At 39.0% G+C, this 24,434-nt stretch overlaps 1 protein-coding gene across 2 annotated transcripts in view; it reads left to right on the forward strand.

Moving 5' to 3' along the window:
* RMDN2 (regulator of microtubule dynamics 2) overlaps positions 1 to 21,161 on the forward strand; it is a 50,050-nt gene extending 28,889 nt beyond the window's left edge. Inside the window, exons 7-11 of one of the 2 annotated variants that reach the window (XM_009283781.2) lie at positions 7,673 to 7,771; positions 9,695 to 9,748; positions 9,837 to 9,917; positions 18,077 to 18,115; positions 20,426 to 21,161. In XM_009283781.2, coding sequence (XP_009282056.1) covers positions 7,673 to 7,771; positions 9,695 to 9,748; positions 9,837 to 9,917; positions 18,077 to 18,115; positions 20,426 to 20,479 — 327 coding nt within the window. In that variant the 3' untranslated portion in view covers positions 20,480 to 21,161. The remainder of the gene's footprint in view (positions 1 to 7,672; positions 7,772 to 9,694; positions 9,749 to 9,836; positions 9,918 to 18,076; positions 18,116 to 20,425) is intronic. The other variant, XM_009283782.1, reaches the window with a different exon arrangement.
* The last annotated feature ends 3,273 nt before the right edge of the window (positions 21,162 to 24,434 follow it).

Consider the following 24,434-nt stretch of genomic DNA (forward strand, 5'->3'; position numbering starts at 1 on the left):
CTTCTTTTTTTTTTTTTTTTTTAAATTCTTGCCTTCTATGGCTGTCTTGATGGCCATGACAAAATAGTAACCTGAAATACTTAGAGCAGATTTTCATAGTACAAATAAATGCAAGTATAGGACTGAATAACCATTTTGTTTAACTTCTGGGGCTGTCAGCTCTTAAAAACTTTCTGTCAGTTGCACACTTCCGCAGGATGAGGCCATCATTTGGGAACCTTAGTTTTGAGGCTCTGCTATGGATGGTAGATCTGAATTCTAGCCCGGTGAAGTTGGTGATATCCTCATTAGTTTTAGCAGACTGTATGAGTAGGTTTCTGTGCTGATCCATTAATACAGGTTTTGGCCATGCATGTGATATAGATAGCCTTAGAAGCTTGTGGAAGATGTGGCAAATTCCTTGGTCCTATTCTGCAGACTGTGGTGTTTCTTGCCTTCTATGGCTGTCTTGATGGCCATGACAAAATAGTAACCTGAAATACTTGGAGCAGATTTTCATAGTACAAATAAATGCAAGTATAGGACTGAATAACATTTTGTTTTAACTTCTGGGGCTGTCAGCTCTTAAAAACTTTCTGTCAGTTGCACACTTCCAGTAGCAGGATGAGGCCATCATTTGGGAACCTTAGTTTTGAGGCTCTGCTATGGAAACTAGATCTGAATTCTAGCCCGGTGAAGTTGGTGATATCCTCATTAGTTTTAGCAGACTGTATGAGTAGGTTTCTGTGCTGATCCATTAATACAGGTTTTGGCCATGCATGTGATATAGATAGCCTTAGAAGCTTGTGGAAGATGTGGCAAATTCCTTGGTCCTATTCTGCAGACTGTGGTGTTTTATGCTGTGGTAATTATTCCAAAAGTAGACTGTTGGCTGTGGCACTGGTTCCAAATACTTCTTCACGGTAGGGATTATGATAGGGTGCTTGAAAAATACATTTATCACTTCTCTATGCTGGTACCTGTAGATGAGATGGAGTGATAATGCTCTTAGACCTTCTGTTTTTCTGTTTAGTCTAGCTGAGATTGAGGCTGGGAAGGCTGTGTTGTCCAATGTGAGTGAATTAAAGAAGAAAAAGGGCTGACTGAGGGAAGAAGGTTAGTTTTTATATTTAGCCTAGCTGACTTTGGGGTCCGGTTAGGACTGGACTGGATATTTGTTCTTTCACAAGTGTTGTTTCCAGGGGCATTATTGTCTGGTTTTAGTCTCATATTCTTCTACTGAAGCAGTGTAGTTAAAAAAGGTAACTAGCATTTGATACTTTCTAGGCTTTGATAACATTTTTGGGAAATGTGATGTACTTAAGTCTTCCTAGTATAGTCAGACGCTTCCCATTCACTCCCCATGTAATGTTGGAGGATCTTATTACTACCTTCCAGTGCTTTTTTTTGGGCTGACACACTGAAAAAAATAGGTATAGCATAAGAGGCCGCAAAAGGGGATGCTTTGAGTATTGAAAATGTGGGCTTCAGTTCATTTTCACAAATGAAAATCAGTTGAACAGACTTTTAAGTAAAAAGCATAGTGGAGGCAAACAGAGAAGATTTATTGAAAGCTGAAATCTATATCCAGAGACTGCATGCTGTACTCGTAAAGCTATTTGATTTGTGGAGTTTTGCCAGAATTTGGCTCTGACTGCCGTTTCTCGCCTTCCTCAGTGTAACATAGTCCTTTGCGAAGAGCAATGGTATGGCAATGCCAAGTTTCTTACTCAGCAGTTATTCTCGCTGGGCCAGATCCAAAGCTGATGCAAAGTGTCATAGCACCTTCCAGCAGGAGGGATGAGCTGGATTTTCACTGCCTTGCAGCAGTGGGGGTTTGTCTCTGATGCAGAGCCAGTGACAGTTGTGTGCCACCTTGTCTAAAAATCAATTTTTGCTGTTTCTTATTTCTCTTACCATTATAAAGCCTGTAGAGCTATACAAAAGAGGAAGATTCTGTTCTGATGTGTGTATCATCTCAGCTTTGTCAGAAAATTACTTCTGGTATCACAATCGGGTAGGCAAGGTTTTCACCAATCATTTCATAGATGTCATGATGGGCTAAATTTTGCCTGTGAGACTGCTGTGTATACAAGAAGCCACGTATAGCTCTAATGTTTTTCGTTTTGTTTCGCAGAGGTGACAAGGGGGAAAAAAACCCCTATTTATTTATGCATTGAGCAAACATAATTGAACACCACTAGTAATGGATAACTGCAGAACCCTACCAAATGTTATTTTAATATTCCTTTTTCCAGAGCTGATATGAACTTCTACATAGTGGTAATTTTTGCCAGGGTAGCTTTAGTGATAATGTTAGGAAAAGATGATTACCCTATAATTGTAATGAAGATACTTTAAAATACTTTGCTAGTAAGCAAAGCAAACCAGTGTTTAGTATGTAAAAGAGATGTTACTATTCCAAAGAAAAACAACTGCAGCAAAATAATTTTCATTTAAAATGTCTTTGGTGGTAGACAAAACTCTTTCTTCTCAGCCTTCTGTGACAAAAACAGGCATTGTTAAGTATGTATCTTTTAGGGAAGGTTTAATGTTTTAAATATATGCTTGGGTTAGTTGATATGATTTAAAATAAGTACAGTGTTTAGAGCCTTTCAAGTTTCAGCCTTGTTTTTGTTATGGGAAAGTAAAAACTACTTTGCTCTTCACATCAGCAAGAAATATTTATTGGAAGTGAATTGATCTGTGGTGCATGCTGTATAGGAATTTTTTTTTTTTTCCTTAGAGTTTTGGGCACAATTATCTGATAATCCTTTTAATTGTGTGTTTATGGTGGGGTTTTTTTTAGTGTTTTAATGTTTAGAATAGATTTTAAAATGGAGTACATATCTAGTTAAGACTTATGGCTACTTGCCATTACAGGACTGAAACAGAACAGTTAGCATATACTTGTGAAACTGGATCAGAGCCTTTGGTAAATGCTAGTGGGGTGTTAAAAATTAGATCTCTTGGGATTTTCTTTTTGCAGGTTACATGCCATGTATTGGATTCATCTCTGGTGTATCCCAGTATCTGTTTGGGTTACATCAGGGAACAAATTGACCCAGTTCCTTTGTCAGTGTGCTCTGTAAGTCTGCTCCCTTTACTGGAAAGTAAAAAGCCCAGGGGATTAGAGTTGGATAAATGCCTAAATGCTTGTGCAGACTGTCTTGGTTCTTCAGCTGGCAAGAAAGAGAATATTTGTGTTGGAAGGCAGTATTTTAAAACTGCTGTCCAGTTACTTAATCTCTTCCAGAAGTCAAAACATTGCAAAATTATTTAATACAATTTTACATCAATATATTGTAATAAAAAAGAACAAGAAACTCTCTGGGGATATTTAAATAGGTGCCATTAATATTTTACTGAAGCTGGATCAATGGGATGATTTTCCTTTATGGAAGACAATTGTGTGATCTGTCTTCAGTGAGCTAGTAGCAAGGAAACATCAGAGGAGGATATCCTTTAGGGCTGCAAGTCAATCCTGGCTGAATTTTCAGTCCAAGTGGGTTGGTTTCCTCGGTACCAACATCCTGGAATTCGAAAAGAGCTGTCAGTGGGCAGGATTTGCATCTCATCAAAAACAAACAGAAAACAAAAACAAAAAAACAGACTCCAGCCAGTGTTTTAGTTCATATGTGTTTTTTGCTGATCCTAGGCTAAGGAAGAGAAAGGGATGTTAGGAAATCCCTTTTCCCAGTATTTAAGGGAGAACCACATTTTCTGTTTTGGTCTTCAGAGGAGCAAGAGGCCTGATAGGAGTGTGCTGAGTACGAACTTTACGGTCAGCTGCAGTTTAACTGTGGGTGGCTTTCTTCCATCTATGGTATTAGTAGAGGTTTGGGTAGAAAAAATGGATGCGAGCTTGCTGTTTGACAGACCTATAGGAGAGATTGTTTGAGACAAGCATCTCTGATAGCTTTGGGATACTGAAGAGTGGCCTCCTCTCCTTGGCAGGGGCCAGGCTGTCGTGACCCACTCCCCTCCAGCCCTAGGAGCCAACTCCAGTTCAGGAGTTGGCTGATGGTCCCTCAGGCCCTTGTTTGTTGCTCTTGAGCGAGTGGGACTAGCTTTCCTCATGTATGGCAGCTGGGGAGTGATGTTCCTTGAGTGACCCAATACATTAAAACCTGATATTCTGTGGAAACGCAGTGTTCCTTGCAGTGCTCTCGTGAATTTTCAGGCTGCTGGGGGGACTGACGTCAGGGCTTGGGAGACCTAAAAATCCAAAACTCACTTAAGGTTTGGAAATCATCTGTAGGGCAAGCGCAATCTTCCTTCTTTAATTTTTTGTTGTTGTTGTAGCTATTACTTGCTGCAGTAGCTGTTTTTCTTACGACTTTCTGCTGTCCTATACCATTCTTGGAACACGCATTAAGTGGAATCATGGTTCTGCTGAAGCTGATGATGGTTACAGTCTCTTTGTACTTGATTTTGTATGGACCTCCAGATATGCTTTGCACTATTTGGAATAACCTTGACTGTAGAAGTCAAATTTGCACTACACTAGAGCGTGCTACACCAGGGTTTCTGTTGCCTGTGCTTGCTCACACACAGAGAATGCTTAATAAGGTTAGTTGGTGTGGTAGGAATGATGTTTCCATTTCACTGAACGTGGCATAAGACTTACTCTAATAAAGTTATTTCAAATTAAAGACTGTGCTTGTGTGTGTTCAGGGGAAGGGTATAATTTCCTGTTCATCATTATTGCTCCAGGACACTATTTTGTGTCTTGCATAAAACAGGTCTTTTCTGTTTGTCCCACCTCAGTCATAGGGGGGTGCAGACTGACTCAGGTGGGGTGTGGTTAAGCTGTTGTGATGGGATTCACCTCACCTGTCTTTAGCCATCCACAAGGTATAATTGTCTATGCTCCTTTTGTAGTTGAAGGAAAGAAAGAAGAGAAAGAGAGGAGTGTTCATCCCAGGCTAAGGTAGGTGAAGAGGAATTGCCTAATGGAAATGCCTCTCTCTGTATTGACCATGCAGGCAACCTGGAAAACTCGTGTAAACTAGGCACTTCATTTATGGATGGCTAGAGTTAGCTGCAATAAATTCATTAAGCCAGTGGCATATAAGTCTGACCGCTCAAAACATTACAGAACTCTCAGGCTATCTGTATAATAGTCACAAATGCTGGAGCCAGTGCACGTTAAAGAAAACTCTCTGTTGTGCATACGTGCATTTTGCTTTTAAAGATTGTTTTAGGTTGGTGGGATTTGTAATATAAAAATGGCCAAGTGCATATATGTTTGGGCTTTTTTAAGTTTGAATAGTGCAAAGCAGCACCCAAGCCAGACAAAATAAGGACTAAAACCTCAGTAAATCAGTTCTGATTAAATCTTGTAAGAAAATAAAACAACTGCCAGGAAGAACTTGTGTTTTCAATAGGTAATTATAACTCCACATGGAAAAACTGCAGTTTTGTTTCCTCACTATTGCATAACAGCAGACACGTGTGTTAATTGTATCTGTGCATATGTGTATATATGTATCTCCAGGGTGTTGTGTGGTCTTGCAGAGAACAGTGTAAGCATATACATTCCCTTTATTTTTTTTCCCCTCTCTTCCTCCCTCTGTAAACTACCTCTATCTTGGTGTGATGGACCTGGAAATATAGAAAACCCCTCCCTCTTCCAAAAGAATAGAGAACACTGCAGCAGTAGATTGGCATGAAGAAAACGATACTTTTGCAAAAATCCTTTTAATATCTCTTGCAGAATATGTCTCAAACTATAGAGCTGCTAGGGAAATTAAGTGTGTGAGGGAATTATATACATACCTACAATCTGAAGTTTTAACCTGCATGCTGCAGTTTGTAACACAGTGTGAAAGCTCTGCAGTGCAGAGAGGGGAAACATCTTGTTGCTTCAATGAATAAGAACTCTGGGATTGCTGGAGACCTTTTGTAAAAAACACTTTATTCCCTTAGAAGAGGATTCAAGAGTGGGATGTATGAGAGAGAGAGAATGAAAAAAAATCTTTATTTTCTTAATACTGTTTCTCTCTGGAATATATTTTTTTAGTGGTTTTGTGTGAAAGACTTACTGACGGCATTTAACAAATAAGGCATTGGACCCTGCCAAACAACCAGCAAGACTTGACCAGGATGCCTTCTGTCTCCAAGCAATGTTGCTTTTATGTAGCTAGAGTCATTGGGGCCAGATGAGGAAAACATGGTCCTATGTTTTTTCCTGTTGCGTGCTGGTCTGTATTTGTACTCTTTGCAATGGTATTTTTAGGGCAGTTTGCGACAAGAAATACAGAGAGCTTGATGTCTGTTCAAAAGAGAAGCATGCTCTTTGGGGGTTGGACTAGATGACCTTTAGAGGTCCCTTCCAACCCAAACTATTCTATGATTCTATGCTGGTTGACGGCTATGGATAGTTATGTGTGGATGGATTCTTATATTTTACCGTAATTAACTGACATCTACTGGATAATTGCTGGATTTAGCTGGAAAAGGTGGGGGGAGCAGCAAGAGGCCTGAAGAGATTGGGAAGCCAGGGAATGAGGCGGGAATAATCTAAAGCTATCCAAAACCATTTTAATTTTCACAGCAGTAGGACAGACTTGACGTCAAGGTTCAACTCTGTTATTTGAATTGCAGCTCCCTCTGAAAAAGAGATGTCCCTATGTGACTCATATTTCACCTCCAGGTCTCCGATGAGAGGCGCTTTTGCTCTGCCTGTGTGTATCCCTTCTCTGTGTTGCCTCTGCATAGATCAGGCCAGAAATTGCTAGAAAAACACAGAACCTTGTTTTTCACCATTTTTAAACTCAGCTGTACTCTGTGACAGGAGCCATCAGTGCTGTGGTTCAAATACTGATGTGAAGGAATAAAGTCCTGACTTTTCTTTACAGATGTAGTAGAAGTGTCCAAAGGAGGGTGGCTTCACTTCTCCATTTAAACAGGCTCCAGTCTCACATTGCATTTCTTAGCAGCTCCATCCTTCGTTAGAGATGTGAGGTGTGTTTCGCCAGGTCAGGTGATGGAGCCAAATACCTTATGGCAGTAACCAGAGCAGTTTCTGTCAGGTGTCAGTATATGTAAGGGAAGAAGTCATGTACGTTGTGTGGCAGTATGACAGTTCCCTAAACTCCTTTTACAGGAGCCCATCTTCCTGAAATGAGAAGAGGTCTTTGGCAAGTGTTATTTGTCAGATTTGAAGAGAAAAAAATGAAGCCTATTTCTTAACAGTGGTTGTCACCAGCTTCTGTGTAATAAATGAACTTGTTTTACAAGCGCCAAAAGCATTCACATTTTGACTGTAGCAACAGCTTTTCGTAATGTTGAAAAGTAGTCAAGTACATGGACTATCATGCTAAGCTGTCTGTCTCATGAAAATCTTAACAGGTTTAAAGCACTATTTCTAGCCTTAAGTTTTAAAAAACGGCAAGGTCTTAGGAAACCTAAACTGTACTTTAAGCTTTGTACATTGGAATAATCTCATATCAATGATGTTGGTGTTTTGTCATGTATTTCTTAATGTGTACATTTTCCTGTTAATAGAATCTAAAATCCAAAAGACTATGCTTTGAGCTGGAAAATCGACAGTATAAAACATTCCTTTACAGGTTCTTTTGCAAAATAGCTTGTATAAGTAGTACAGTGGCACAGGACAGTATTTACTCCAAAACTGAGAAGCAACCCTAAAGACTTTTGATTGTTGTTTGTTTGTTTTTAATTATAGGTAGCTCAGTTGTCTTGGATTGAAAAGAAAGTAGCTGCTGCTCTCTTTGGGACTCCACCAACTTCAACAGTGGAAGAAGCATTGCAGAATTTCCTTAAGGTAAGTCCTAGCCAAGGGTTTTCCTGTGTGACTGTTTACCAGCTGGTATATGTGACTGTTGTCAAGGTGTCTGCTCAACAGATTATGTTCAGTAGCTATAAATCCAGGGCTCTCCTAAATACCACAGGCCTCTCTACTAAAATATTTTTTCTTTGCTATTTTAAAATTAGTTTGGAGGTGAGTGGCTAGCACCTTTCTTCTCTTTCTTTAGTTTTAGGGAATTCTTCAGTGACTTGCCGTGGTTAATAGTTACTGGATGTAATGTGAGAGGGATATAGATCAGTTATATATGCCATTGAAACAAATTAACCATAGCGGTAACTGATGATTTGCCTGTTTCTGCAAGAGGGTTAACATAGGCAAGGAAAACTTTGACGTTGTGACACTTCTTTTTTTCTGATCTGAAGCTCTTTTCATTGACTTTCAGAAGAAGCCTTTCTTGTTTGTGGAGTTGAAATTACCTTTGAGTGAAGTAGAAAAGAAAGCTCTGGCATATAGGTCCATGTTCCCGGGCGTTCTACTTGAATGCACAGTTATGAGAAAACACCACATGAATAAAACAAACCTGTCTTTCAGTGGCTTTTATATGAATCATTTCTACTTCTGGAGCTGAAAAATACATTTTTCACTTGACTGAATTCAAAGCATAAACTTCCATCATTACAATTACTTTCAGACAGTTTCTCAAAGGAATTGGACAAGCGTATTTTCTTCACTATCAAAAGTGCTTGTTTTCTGTGTCTTAGTCTATTTAAAGATGGAATGATCTCCTGAATTTTGGACAATACAATACATTACCATCTTCCCAGTTTAAGAGATTCTATCTTTAAGGTCAAACTCCAAAGGTGGTAGAAATAATTTGAAGTGTTCACTTTAGCTTCAGGGTATTTTGTGGTGAGCTGCAGAGTAACTGTGGTTTTAAGTCATCTTCTGCAACAAAAATTAAATTGCTGTCTAAAAGACAACTGTTTGGGTTTCTTTTTCAGTTGTTTGATAATACACAGTTGTAGTGAAAGCAGCATTGTTTTGGTCCAAGGATTACAGCTACTATAAATTTCACTGATGTAATTTTTCCCCAAAAGCTGTTTGTTGATTAAAGCTGCTTCTTCGTTAGTAGATAATTGGTAAGGTTGCAACAAAAATTAAATTGCTGTCTAAAAGACAACTGTTTGGGTTTCTTTTTCAGTTGTTTGATAATACACAGTTGTAGTGAAAGCAGCATTGTTTTGGTCCAAGGATTACAGCTACTATAAATTTCACTGATGTAATTTTTCCCCAAAAGCTGTTTGTTGATTAAAGCTGCTTCTTCGTTAGTAGATAATTGGTAAGGTTTTTACTCATCTTTCAAGCTTCTACATCCTTGATGTGTTTTAAAAGGAAGACGAACTGTTTTAATGACCTGAACTTTTCGGAAGATGGTAATGTGAAAAGAAAAGTGAACCCAGAGCCAGAAGATACGGGTCTGTGAAAGAAAAACAATTATAAAGTTGATGAATACAGTCCATTACCCATTACACAAAGTATGAATGGTTGGTTGCTTGTTTATTTCTTTGATGAGGAAATAAATATTAATCTAAAGAGAGCAGTGTCTTCCAACCCACTATGTAAGTGAATGAATCCAATAGATATTCTATAGAATGATCTGATATCTTTACAAAGCACTTAGGGAGAGAGGAGAGCAAGAAATACAGAACGTTTTTATGTGTTCAATATCAGCACCTCATGTGCCTGGTTTGGGGTTTGGGTTTTCTTGTTTTCTTCAGGATTTTTTGAAGTGCTAAACAGATTGTGATGCACACAGTAGGGATGGTTCAGTCTGATGTTTGAGGAAGCTTAGTGCGTTACTAAAAATGCTATGCAGACCACATAAATCTCATCGCGCAAGTTTTATGTCTCCTTTCTTTCCTGTTTTTTATTATTTAGGCAGAAGAAATGTGTCCAGGATATTCCAAATACAATTATGTGTATTTGGCAAAGGTAACCAAGTTCTTTTAAAAATAATTATTTGTAGACTCTGGTATTCTTACAGTGGTCTGATTGGAAACAAAATGTTTTTTCTTCTCAGTGCTATAAAGATCTCGGCCAGAAAAACAATGCACTGAAGTACTGTGATTCTGCACTGTCAATTCTCTCAGTTACTAATGAGGTGGGTATTGAGAGTGATAACTTGTTCTCTTGTGACCACTGTCTTGTCTTTGGCACCCATTATTGCACTGTCAGTAATAACATAATGTTTCAATTTTTCCTCTGAACACAGAACCTTCCTTTTTCCTCCCCTCTAGGTTGGCTCATTACAGTTGTCTGTATCAACAGCTTTACAAAAATCTTTGTTTGGGGAACTGTCAAGGACTTGTCTGTGTCAGAGGCTGTCAGAAATTGAATTGCACTCTGTAATTCAATGCGTTTCATTAGGCTATCTTAATCATAAGCAGTTGAGTGTGTCACTCTAGCTGTGCTGAAATTTTGCCCCAGACCTACTTTTTCTCAGTTGAAAGCATTCTGGATTTTTGCCCCACAGTCTCTATTTCTGCTCCTGAAAGCCTCTGGTTTGTGATTCTTGTCAAGGCCTCCAGGGCAGTGTGTTAGCTATAGCAAAGGTAGATGAGTTATTCAAGACTGCCTTTGTCTTCAACCACAGTGCGGTTAAAGAGGCACAGTTCTTCCAGTTACGTCTACTGGAACATAGTTTATTCTAAGAGATTATTGGATTCCTTTTTAAGCCCTTTAGAGTATTTTTAGTATGTGGATGCAAAATTTCTACGATATTTGAGAGATTTTAAGTGATTTAATTTCTCAAATATAAACCAAGTCATGGCAAGAAGGTTCACTCTGTCTGATCTCGTGTAGAAGCAAGTTCCATAATTACCGACCTATAACTGGAAATGTCTTACCATCCTAGAGCGTGACAAGTTCAAACCTGAGCTTTGTCAGCCTAAGGGACCCCCTTTGAGCACAGCAGATGTGGTAGGGAGAGAGAGAGGTGATTCCAGAGATGAATTGGCCCTATCCCATTTAATTCTTTGAAGTTAAGGAAAAAGACCATTAAATAGCTCTGTAACTTGATTGACAATAAATGCTGTGTGTGGAGCACTAACATGTTTATGTCAAGTGTTCCTGCTGGGAAGAAAGACCACTGCATGCCTCACCAGCAGCTGCTCCTGGGTGGCCTTTTATTTTTGGCCCAAGTTATAGTATGTACCGATCATAAATTAAGCAATCATTGCTTAAGTTCAGTGTTTCTTTAAATACATATTGATACAGATATGACATTAATAATCTCTTAACTCTGCTTTATTCTTTACTTACTGTTGAAATGTACCTTCAGCTCGCCTATTACAGAACGTAGCAAAGACTGCTATAAATTATCCGTTATTTGGTACCTTACATCTTTGCATAAAAACTAGGACCAGTGGTGTAAGTGAGAGAGCATACAACTGAAATTGCTTTAACTCAGCCTGTTTTGTATATATCTGCACTGATTGTGCTGGTGAATTTTTTGTTTTTCCTGTATTCAACTTACTACAGGCCAGGTAATCTTGCAGTGAACTCTGAAGCTATCTGGTAAAATTGCAAACAAACATACATCACAGAAACTTCTGGTGGGCAGAAGACTGCCTATGTTTAGTAAACTGGAAGTCATTCAACATATTCATAAAGACTCCTTGAAAAAGTGTAGAAATAGCATACATTGGGACTCATCTTTGATAACAATAGCTGGACAAAATTTTGGTGACCAAAGGTAGTTGCTGAGGCTCCCCGTACACTCGGTGGAGAGAGAGAGATGCATCCAGGTGCCTCATCCTGCCTCCCTCTGTCCCCTGATGGCAGAGAGAGACTAGATGTGCAGATACGTGTAAGATGCGTACCTGAGACACGTGACTCCTAGACTGTGCAGTTAACGAGAGGTGAATCCTGCCTCTAAAGTCCAGTGTCATCAGTCTAAATGTGAGCTGGAGTTCAGTGCACCCTGGGCCACCTGGAGGGGCTTAGTCCCTGGTAAAAGGAATGCCCCATCACATTTCTGAAGTACCAGCAGACCTCAGGGGACCCTGAGGTGAGAGCAGCAATTTGGGAGCAATCTGAGGGGGATGTGTGTGTATTCTGGCAAGCAGGGTGGTGATGAGAATAAGAATGATACTGGTTTGTGAACAGAAGAAAGAGCGGCAAATGGGCCCCAAAAATCTTCTGTCCATCTGAAGAGGACAAGATGATTTGTCCTCTTCTGTTTTGACTAATTCTATAGATATCACAGATTTGTCTGCTTTGTCTTGTTTACTTGTGATGTGTTTTAAGTTTAGAAAAAAAGAGTCCAGGAAAATACGGCATTGAGGCAATAGTGTGTAATTCAATTTAAAAAAAAAAAAAAAAAAAAAAAAAAGCAGTCAGCACAAGGTAAAACCAAGTGCACGCTGAAAGGGATTACCATAAAATGGAGATCTGGAACACAAACTGCTGATGCTAACTGTTACCTCAAGTCCCATCTGAATTAGAATATTACGCGTTGTTTTGGTTATTGTGTTAGAGACAGACTGTTACTGATTTTGGGGGGAAACATGTTGGAAATGAAGTGGTTCAGGGCTTGGAGCTGTACGTAGGAATAACATTTAGTCAGGTTAGTTTAAGGGAGGGAAGAGACTGTAATAAGACTAAAGAGACGTTGGGGAGACAGTAATAAACGGATGCTGATAAAGTGCCTGAATTGACTGCAGCCCTGTAAAAGATCGGGCTCGTGGTCTGAAATAGAAAATGCAGGTCAGCAGCAGTCTGAGGATTTCTTTCGGTTTGCCACAGCACAAGATCTCAAGGTTGTCAGCAGCGTGGTATGTTGTCACAGTCATGCGAAACTCATCATTCCCAAGTGTAATCATAGTTTCTCATGTGAGTTTTCTCTCTTTCTTCAGGCAGGGGAATTCCTTTATTGTTTTTAAATGATGGCTTCTACTGAGAAACATATATGTGTATAAAGGCATAAAATCAGGAGCAGACCGAGACACAAAGTTGCTGGAAAGGTGCCACATTGAGGAAATGTATAGTATTTCATGATACAAATCATCTTGCAGCATAAGTATGAAAAATAATAGTAGACAATGGTTTACTTTTTATTGCTTCTGAGCATCCACGGTTTTCAGTGACTTCAGTGGGAACCAGAGGTGCTCTGCATCAGTAAAATAGCCCATAGCTCATTTTAATCCTCAGGTCAAATTCTCAGCTGGTCTAACTCAGGGCACTTCTTTGACACTTTGTCTAGGATTCATTTCATGTAACATTTCAAGTTAAGTGAGATGATTTTTGTCTTGAATGTTGTACCACATCCAAATATCCCTTCTGTGCATCTGTTCTACCACTTACAGAATATGTTTTTAACTCAAGGGGTAGAGGGGCTTCTAAACAGAGGTAATTCTTGTTAAAGAAAAAAAATAATCAGATGGCCAGTTTCAACCCTATTATGAACCTTAAAAAGGATACCAGAGAAATCATCAATGATGAGACAACTTCTGATTGAATGACTCCTGTTAAGTCCTAATACCAGTTTTTAAAAATGTGCCAAACTCTTTTTAACTACTCAGTCTATGCATTTTTTTTTAATTTTAAAAGGAAATATAGGAGATTTGGTGCAAATTACATCTGGAAGACAAAACTGATGTTACAGTACTACTTTAGAGACCTTTCTCTTTATCCTCTCTACTCTAAACAAAAACCTCCAATGAATCATATGGTCCTTCCTTGGCCATAAATACTGTCATACTGTAGAGCAGTACTTCACTGCTGGAGGTGCACGGGACATTAAATTGTCCTGCTTTTCTCTGGTTGCTGTCCAGTTGGATAACCTCAGGGTCCTGGGAAACATTCACCCCTTCAGTAAAAGAGATCCTAATGTTCAGGGCTGCTGTGAGTTATGGTAAAGTGCATAACAGCTGCTCTGTTTATATAGTAGATGTTGCATTACCCTTACTGAGACTCATTACTTTGTAGTGCACTCAAAGCCTTGGTGAGTGTGACTACATGAAGGGCTGTCGAAACCAGATGTGGTGGACTACTGTGATGGAAAAAAATGACTTTTTTAAATTTGGGGAGAAAAATGTAATTTCAGTTTGAAAACATGAACAATTCATCTTGCATATAGAAAGACAAAATGAGTGGGGGGGTGTGCTTGATTAAACACATAGCGCTTTGCACGTAAGGGGAATAAGACACTAATTTCTTGTTTATAACAAAGATTGTTGGGTATTTTCAAGGCTGAAACTGGTAGAAAATTAAGGTCTCAATGTAGTATAAAGTATAATAGTAAGGAAATTATTTTTTTCTTGTATCTGGAGGTGAGCACGGGCATGAGAGTGAACTCTGTGCTTGTAGGACCAATAAGCTCACCACAAAGGGATTAACAGCCTAGCAGAGAAAGAGATTAAAATTTCAAGGTTCTGGTCTCTATGATGTTTTTTGAAAATTAATCTAAAAAGCAGCAGTTATATCACAAAAAATGTAGTCTTGGAAGAGCTGAAGACAGCAAAGCAGGAAGAATGCAAAGCAAATCTGTTTGCACTGAGAGTTGCTGAAAGTCTTACTTAAAATGCAGATAAAAACTAACCTGAAGCTGAGAATGTATTTTACGAAATTATTGGTGATTTAAAAAAAAAAAATCTTGATTTTAAAAACACTCCCTCCTTCCCAGCAATTACAAATGAAGGCAATTCAGAGTTGAAATTAACAAGTGAGAGAGATTTAGATATTACAGAAATTGATCATTACGGCATTCACTTCTTACAGGTGTATAAAGGCAGAAAGCAGAGACTTGTTAAAGACTCTGCCTTTGGCCTCAGTGACATTTGAAACTCTAGAAAAGCCCATGTGGAGGAGGAGGTAAATGTAATAAAGGGCAGGAACAATGGCTGAATGTTTACACAAGAATGCAGCTGCTGCGGAGAAATCATGCCGTAAGATTTTCTTACATTTTTTTACGTCGCCATAATTCATCACCCTTGTCATTACTTCACATTTTTAATATTGTCTGTAAGGAAAAGAGTGGGGGTTACAGAGGGATGGAAGAGAGGGCAGAGTATAAACTTCAGCACCCATCAGTTGTTCCTGTTACAATGGGCCATTTGTATATCTTGAATTTTCCAAAACATTTTCCAAGAAATGCCTGCTCCAGCCACCCATAGATTGGTCGTACGTTGCAGACCTTGCTGTGATATTTCCAACAGATCTCATTTGAAGCTGCTGTGGTAATCTGTCCTCCTAAGTAAGATTTTGAGGAGGAGAAAGTAATTTACTTTTGCTTTTAAAGTGAAGGGTACAAATTATGACTTGTTTGTGAAAAAAATACCCATCGAAACTATGTGAATAATTTGGGTTAACCTTATAAAAAATGTTTTTGTTTTCTCATCAAACAGAACATTTCCTTTTCTCGACATCATCGGCTCAATACAAAATGTCATTGTTTTCAGAGGATATTTGTTCCTTTAGATTCTACGCACATTTGTTCTCCAAATGCCAAGCAAAAGTCTGTGGTGTTTCAATTACAAAATAATGGAAGTATTCAGATTTGTGTTCATTTTGAGAAATACTGTTTATGGAGTTGAACAAGAATTTCCTAATAGCTACCACCAACCCAAAATTAAATATCTTTTGAATATACTTTAAAAAACTATTCCTTAATTAATGATTCTGTTTACACTGAATATGAGTCCTTCAAGCTCAGGGAATAGGCCTTTTAAAAACTCATTATAAAGCAATCAGATTTCAAACTGTAAAATGCTGGTAAAAATGTGACATTTGTAAAAGAGCTGCTAAAAGAATTTGAGACCTCCTATATTCTACATTAGTTTGCACTTCAGAGAATACAGTCTATTTTACTCTATCTTAGTGATCAGACTGATTTGCCATCTGAATGTTTTTGAAGTTTTTGCCAAAAGGTTTGTTTGCATTGTCTGCTTATTCTTTCTCCCCCTCCAAAAACAATTCCAAAAAATGATGAAGGTATTTTTTGTAGTGTAGTAGTTTCTACATAAGGATAAAGTCTATCCTGATAAATACTGAGCTTGTTAATTTATGATTAAATTCACTAGTTTATCACAAAGTATCCATTTCAACATCCTATCAAAGGTAACACAGTTTTAGCACAGTTCTTAGCGTGGCAAGACTGGTCAACGGACAGTCCCTCAAAGCGTGGAGCGTATCTCCTCCGCTGGCGTGCTGATGGTGCAGGGGGAGAGTGGGAGAAGTATTCACAGAGATGGTGGTGCACTGCAGGCTCAAGAGGTTCGCAGTTGGTTTCCTATTTTTGTAGTGGGGCCGGGGGAAGTCAAGCTTCCAGGAGTTTGAAATATATTGTCTCAGAGTCAATATACAGGGTGAAGGAGAGCCTCAACAGGCATCTTTCTGAAGGGGCTGTAACTGGGCGTGATCGTGTTCAAGTTGTTTCAGTGATGACTGCACAGAAAGAAGGGCTGTAGGTCCCACCGTGATGGGGGCGGCAGCTGGACAGAAAGAGGGGAATGTCTTGAACGCCAAAAGCTCCACGTTGCGTACAACAGTAAAAGGAAACCAGACTACAGGTGAAACTTAGTCTTTTAAGTTAGAAAAGAACTAGCGGATAAAAATTTTACACGAGTATTAATTATTCTAAATTGATTCTGCCGTTTTATAATTTTTCAACAGCAGTCCTTGAACTAGCTGAACTGTTCATTCACAGTCTTCTGGGTGTGAAAGGGTGTTTTTCCCTCTGCTTGAAGTGTAATCAGAAAACATGGAATTATTGCCAGCTACGTATTTTAAAGCTGTGCTTGCCTTGATCCTAAAAGCCTTGAGAAGTCATGGTTCATCCCTAGAGGAAGATACTAAAAATATGAAAGAACATAAAATGCCCTAACTTGCAACATACAGCAGTCGTATAGAAGGTTGCAAGTGGGTGATTGCATTGGTTTATTGAAATATCTAAGGGGAAAAACAGTATGATGCAATTGTATGCAAATTAACGCCTACTACCGTCACACCATCTGTGAGAGTCTAACATGAAACTGAGAATGGATAGCGTATAGCTTTATATGATTTATATTGTCCACAAGAGCTATTACTCTCTAATTAACGATCCTTGTGCATGTTTGGGAGTCTTTTCTGTTACAGTCCAGGATTACTCCTGGAGCTGTGAAGGAATGATACAGCTGTATCAGAAAGCAGGGGTGGCTCTCAGCACCTCATTGCTGTTACCGCATATCAGAGTACAGCTTTGGACCACCCTTGCAGCCCAGGTCATTTAATATACCATGCAGCCCCGCTGACTTCAATGAAACCCTACAGGATGCATGTCAGCTTGGGATTTGGCAGTGGTTGCACACAATTATGTTATAGTTGGCTGGCGTAACCATTTTGGCTGTGGTCATGGGGTTGTATCATTCTCCGTTGACAGTTGGGACTTTGTCAACAAGTGCACACATGTGCAGTGCCTGGGTCGAATGTGTTTAGTGCATAAGGAAATAATTAGCAGAGATGGAAGGTAGAATCGTTATCTTTCTGTCTCTGCTTTAATTGCCATTTAATTTTTACATGCACATTTATATGTGTATGTCTGTGTGTATATGTATTTATCAGTAAATTTTTTCAGCAGACATTAACTGTCAAAATGTGGACTACCTCCAGTTAAGCCAACATCCCCTTTTTCCCACCAGCTCTCTCTTCCGTCTTGCTCTTGTTTTCAACTCCCTCTCTTCCCTTGTTCAGTCCCTGGCCTCCCAGGTCTTTTTTTCCTGTGCATATCTCCTGTGGATGATGAAGCAGAAAAGCAACTAAATAGGAAGAGGGGAAAATACAGTCACTGACCCTGTAATTTGAATACCTTTTGTGTCGTAGTTTGCAGAACATTTTGAACTCATATTCAACTCTGAAAATGATACGAGAAGTGTTTAATAAATGTAAGCCTTGACAGTAGAAAGTCAAGGTTGAAAACGGCTGTGTATTAAGTCAGCACTGAACTAAGCCTCAGGGTGAACAAATGGGTCTGACGCAAATATATTGCATTCCTCCTACAAACTTGCATCTCTTCCTCTCCCTGGTGCACTCTAGAGGGAGATCAAAGCCTGCCTGTCTTTAAAAAAAAAAAAAAAAAAAAAAAAGGCAAAAAGCTGACCTGACTGTTCATTTTTAGAAAGCCACAGACCCAGAAATCAATGAGGAAGAGAGTTGGCCAAATACAGGATTTATGGCTTTGTCTTCCCATTAACAGCCAAGCTTTGGGCATTAATGAAGTTTTCATCCTTAAAACTGGAGACTGGTACACTGAACAGCGTTGTGGCTTCTCTCTCCTTTTAGCGTGACACACCTCTTGGTCTGGAAGGACTCTATCCAAAGGTGACATAGTAGTTCCCTTCACTGACCATTCTCAGCTTTGTTTTTAATGCCATTACTGATTTTTTGAAATGCTTTGCCATCCGAGTTCTTATTATTGACTGGAAGCTACTGGCTCAATTAACGCAGCCCGTTAAGTAGTTTGCAACAATAATAATTCCTGCTTTTACTGATGTAGTCTTGTTTAGAACTGGCGACCCAGAAGTAGGATGCTTTGCACGTTTGCTGTTTCTTCTCCAGCTAGTTCTTAGAACAATCATGGATTTGTTTCATTCTTTTTCCTAAGCCCAGATGAGGATTCAGGGAAGATTGCCCAATGTTTTTGGGACCTTTGCAACTCGTTAAAGCTCATTGCCCAATATAATCCTTTGCCTCTAAGAAGAGAGACAATTATACAAAGTTGCTTGGAGATACATTTTTAAAATGCTGTATCATGCAAAGTGAGTAAAGAATCCCATCAACCCATGAAATGCTGAACACCATTCAGATATGAGAAAACCTGCATCTTTATCTTTTTTGGCTTAGAAAAGTGTGAAAAGAGTAGGACCAGATACAATGAAACCTTTTTCATTTTCTTAGTAGCATGGGACAATATCGGGCTTTTTACTTTCTTGTTTAATGTAGAATCATTTTCACAAGTTGACCACAGTCAGTACAGAAAAGAGCGTACTTTCCCTGAATTAATCAACAAATTGATGCAAATTTTGAGTTTTCCAATCTTTATTGAAAGCCACAGGCTGATGCTCCAGGCAGCCTGTAGTGACATGGAGTTTAAGGGGTGCTGAATTCAGTGTGACATTTCCTTCTGTTAGACTATTTTGGCAAGAGCTTACTGGCTTTGCAGCGTGTGCCTTTTAAGGCCTCTGATAAATAGTTAGGCAGATAGTTTAGCCTATTGTTGCCAGTGGGAGCAAGGCAGCGACTCCAAGAGAAGTGTCCAGCTAATGTATTAATGCCTCAATCCAGAGCAATAATATAATGTAGTTTGACATGTCTGCCATATGGTTTCTATCATCTCAATATTCTTCTCTATTCCTCCATGACATTATAGACAACTAACCAAAATAAAGAGAAGCAGGAATTTCTTCACCCGTAAAATGTGTTTTAAAATGTCCTGTATTTTGTTCCAGCTCTTTGGTTAATTGGATAATGAACTGATCCTGAAATTCAGTGATTACTTCACTGTCTGTCTGCAGTATTTTCTTTCAGAACTGCCTGTGGCATTATCTGGGAAATACTGGTCTCTGTCATTAGAAATACTTGCACGAAATTTGTTATGTGCAAGTGCTTTTGGCTTGCACTGCTAAGCACACATGGGTGCATGCATTGGGTGTTTGGAGCCTTACCAGCCTGCAGGTATGAGGTGCTGACTTTTTAGAAATGCGGTTTTAAACCAAGGTGCATTTTGCAAGCTAGAAGCTTTGCAATGGCAAGTAAAGCAAGTGGATTCTGTCCAGGAGACATTTCAAAAATAAGTAGAATAACGGAGTTTTTTGTACTGTGGTTACATGTTCATACGCATGTGCCCCGTTCTGAACAGATTATAGATGGAATAGCCAAAACGTATGTCACTGGTTACCCATGAAAGAGTCTGTGGGCCGGGTTTGGTTTAAAGCCCTGTGCAAATTGTGCGCTTAGACGTCAGCCTAAAAGGAGCCTTTCCCTTCTGTCCTAGGAGGTATAATACAGTGTTGGCTCTGAGCGTAGCACATTACTTGCCTCTTGCTCCCCCATTGGCTCCACTCTGCTATGAGCCCAGTAGCGTAGGCAGAGCCCACCGACACCAGTATGGAAGATACCGAGGGTGTAGTCAGTCCACAGTGGTTATTACAGGTAGGTATGGCTGTATGCACTGAAACCACAGTCTAACCTATGTCACGAATTACATTTCCCAATGCTTTCTTGTTAATTAGCAAACATGACAGAAATATCTTTAGAAAAACTGCACACAGTCGGGTTGCAAGCTTACGTAAAGTATAAGGCAAAGCAGTCCTTTATGCAAAGTAGACCAATAAAAGTTACGGCCTAAGCTGAAAGGCTTACTGGTCTGCTGAGAAGGCTATTTGTGGCTAACGTTTTAAGTGCTTTAACAGAGCCGTAAAGGGAGGGCTGCCATCTGGCCCTTGTTTTCACTTCAAACTTTATTTTTGCAATCACTGATAAATTAACTTACTATGCAGTCTTGTACATTCTGTGGCTGTTACGGTTGTGTGTTATGTCTGTTGTAAGTAAAGAAATGTGGATAGGCACGTATTAGGCAAATGAAGAGATTTATCCTATCTAAGTTGATGCATGATTGTCTGTCTCTTTCAGGATAAAGAGGCCCAGAAAGACTTAGAGGCTTTACTTCTCACACTGAAGCTGTGATACTACACACTTCTTAACTCTTCATGCTGTGATAAAATTGCAAAACTAAAATGAGAATCTATAGTGACTGGGAACTGCGGGTGAATTCCAGCTAAGTTAATGGGAAAACTGTCATTGATTTTAGTTGGCTTGGATCGTGGCCTTTAAGCATCTGGTGATTATGATATGAAAATGTTGCATTAATTTTTGATTATTTATAATCTTGTACTGAAGTTTAATTTTAGATTGCTGACACTGTGAGTCTGATTCTCTGAACATGAAGTCCACTGCTGGCAATGGACATACTGGGGGTTAGAATGCAAAATGCATAAATTTCACTCTCTGAAAGATTAACCAACTAGTACGTGATGCCAGCACAGAACTGTGTGTAGCAAAAGCAAACAAACAAAATGTTTCTATAGTGAATTATATTTGTATCAACTAATGTGCACCGATGTGCACAAAAGAAAATCATGAATGTTTATGTCTACACGTTTCTCTGCTCTTATAAAATTAGAATCTTGTTGAAGTTAAAGAAAAAGCTTTTGCCTCTACGAAGCTGTTTTTACTTTAAACCTACTGTTGGTTTTACATGGAAATGTGAAAACTTTATAACTGAAATATTAAAGTTATATTTTATTTGTAACATCAAGTACAATATTAAAAATCAGACCAATGAAATTAAGTGTTTTAGATTAATCTATTACAGCTGTGATGTTTAATGGATTTGTTACAGGACCTCCATCAAGTTTGTGAATCCTGGCTCTTTCTCTTTGAACAGTTGCCTAGCATGGTGGCATCAGTGTGTTTTCGAAGGACCTAGTCCAGCATGTGATGATCACTAACCTTTTAAATCATCTATATAACATAACCTGTACATAAAAATAGACTCATTAAAGACACACTGCTTCTGTCTGAGTGTGTAGGACAGCAATATTTTCAATAAAATGTAACAGGTAGGGAAAGAATTTTGTTCACCAACAGACTGATCCAGAATTCACCTAAGTCTATAGAAAAATAAAGGCCAGTTTTCATTGCCTTTTAATTCAGGGTCTTAATCTAGATGGGGGGAGTGTATCTAGAAGGAGTAAGCATTTCTGCCAAAGGAAATACAATTGGATAAGGACAACTGCACGTTCCCTTGACCTATATGATGTGTAAGATAACATGGCCCAGTTTATGGCTAAGATGAGGAGGGCTCGTAGGGCACCAATATATTGAACTAGTGATTGGGGCTTTAATTTTGGACCGATGTGGGACAGTGAAATTAGCAAGTAGGAACTACGGTCACAGCAACAAAGATCTAAAAGCTGGGCAGATATGAAGGAGTATGTGTACATATGACTGAAGCATGTCATAGTAAAGAGTGAGCTTTAACTACTAACCACAGAAGGCAGTAGATGCAGTAGACTGGAAGAAGACAAATGTGTAGAGTTACATTTGAATTTAGCCTGACTCCATGACTCCTCCTAAAGTACAGAGATTTCTTTTCATAAAGTAGGGCTGTCCATTTTTTCAAACATTTTCTTTAATAATATGCTTTCAGACATGCAAGCATTACTGTGAGATATCTCTGAACAAAATCTGGAAGTTCAGAACAGGTTCTGAGTTCTCGCTGTTATCTTCATGGTTTTAATTACCCCGAAGATCTTCACAAATTGAAATATGCATTTTAGTTGTTTTTAATGTTCGTTCTGAGGGAAGATAGTTCCTATACCTCTTTTTCAATTCCAGAGTTCTCTTTTTTTTTTCCCATACACAATTTCAGAGAAAAGGGGAAATACCATATGAGAGAAATCCTATCAAATAATTCCTTCTGTGACAGAATAATTGACTTGTGAGCAGAGAAGCTGCAAAGGTGACGCGTCTTGATTTTGGTAAGGAGCTTTTGGTAAAGCCTGCTTTTGACATTTTCATAGCCAGTTGCAGGAAGCACAGTTTAAATGGATCTACAAGAGTGATTTGTACTTAGGGTTGTACTCTCACTGTTGCCTAGGAGGATGTAATAAGGAGGCCTTTACTTAGATCAATTTTATGCTAATCAATATACTTTATAAAATAGATTGGATTATGCAATAGATACTTCATTTATAAGCAATTATTGCCAGTAAAGGCTGAAAGCGTATCAGAGGAATAGATTAGAACAAGAAGTTATTTAAATTAATTGCTGAAATTAGGTGACGTAAGTAAGATCCGCTTCATTAAGAGCAAATAGAAAGTATTGAACTGAAGTAAGTAACAGATAGAGGATGGAGGAGGCCTGGCTAGTTGTGGTAATTCTGTGGAAAAGGACATGCAGATTTCAGTGAGTGGCAAGCTAATCATGGGTCAATAATGTCATCTTTTTGTGAAAAAGCAAATTTCGTACTAGACTGAATAAATAAGCATTCCCTATTAAATTCACATGAAATAACCTTTTACTCTCATTAGGCCTAATAAGGTCTAATGAGGTCTGAGCTGGAATACTGTATCCAGTTTCAGGCACCACACTTCAAGGAGGTTGGGGGCTAATTGGAAAGAGTCCAGTGGAGAGAGACAAGAAAGATGAGAGTGCTAGACAACATCATTTTGTGTGTAAAAATTGAACGGATTTGGTTTGTTTAGTCTGCAGGAGCAATGACTAAAGGAGTATTCACATTTGTAAAAAGCCATTGCAGAGAAGACGGTAAAAAAAAAAAACAAAACCTTGTTCTCCAAATCCCCTGTTCATAGGACAAGAAGTAATTGCCTATCTTTAGATTAGGCATTAGGAGAAAATAATCCTGATGGTAACTTTGCAAAGCCCTGCAATACATTTCCTGAGAGCATTATAAAATCATTTACACAAGTTTTAAAGTTAAACAAAGATGACTTTAAACATTGGCGATGTTTAAGGCACAGTTCATCCTCTGGCAGAGGTTGGACCAGATGACAACTTAAGATCCCTCCTGGCCTTGCTGTCCCTGGGGGGTGCACAACCCCAGTGCCCTGCGAGCCACGAGTGCTCCTGCTGGGTTTCTGCAGTCGGTGGGATTGTGTCTGCGCACACTGGCTCTGCGTTTGGGCCCTGACTACCTAATCAATTTGTACTGTGAAACATTTACCAGCGCGTTTCAAGACTTGGATTTAAAAGATGCGCATCATGGCTGCCCTCCACTATTTATTTATCACACCTGTGGTTTTAATCCACATGATTATTTTTAAATGAAATTTCTGACTTTATAAATGAAATTACTGATCTTTCTTTTCAGCCTTCTGAATTAAGCCCATTCTTCTGTTTTAATTTTTGCTCATTACTAGTCTGTGTAGAATCACAAAATAACATCTGGGAGAGAAAAGGCTGGTTTTAATTATTCATTCTAAGCTGTCTTTCGTAGTTCGCGGAAATATTCCTCACGCAGGTAAGAAACTGCTGTTTTATACAGCTAAGATATTTTGTGCTTTTTAAATTTTTTACTAGTTAGCATACACGAGCATTCTCAACTTTTTTGTGTTTCCGCTTTGCTAATCTGAGAACTTTTAAAATTGAAGCGTGTTCCCTAAATTGTTCTCTAATTGCTCCTTGGAATAAAGCTTTTGCATTTAGTTCTAGGCCCAGGCTATCTGTTCTCTGGGTCACATCAGCTGGAGAAACAGCAAGCATAGTTCCAGAGGGCCATATGTTTTCTTTTTTGTTTAAAATATCCACAAGCAGACATTCACTTCCGTAGTTTTGTCTCCGTGGAGGAGCTAGAAGTTAACCGTATTAACCCCTGCGGGCCTTTAAGCTGTATGGAGCAGACGGGGCTGCAGGCCGCCTGAGGCCACGGTGGCTGTGTTGCCCACTACCTGCTTCAGCTCTTCCACTGTGCCATCTCGTTTGGTCTCTGCTCCAGTACGTACGCTGTAAATTCTCTGGGGGAATTTCTCTCTTTACATGTTTGCAAAATGTGAGTTCAGGGGGCCTTCCCTGATCTGGTACTAGGATTCTTGTGCTTCATTACAGTTAAAATTACTA

This window comes from Aptenodytes forsteri, unplaced genomic scaffold (assembly GCF_000699145.1).
Source record: "Aptenodytes forsteri isolate BGI_AS27 unplaced genomic scaffold, ASM69914v1 Scaffold309, whole genome shotgun sequence".
Taxonomy (NCBI): Eukaryota; Metazoa; Chordata; class Aves; order Sphenisciformes; family Spheniscidae; genus Aptenodytes; species Aptenodytes forsteri.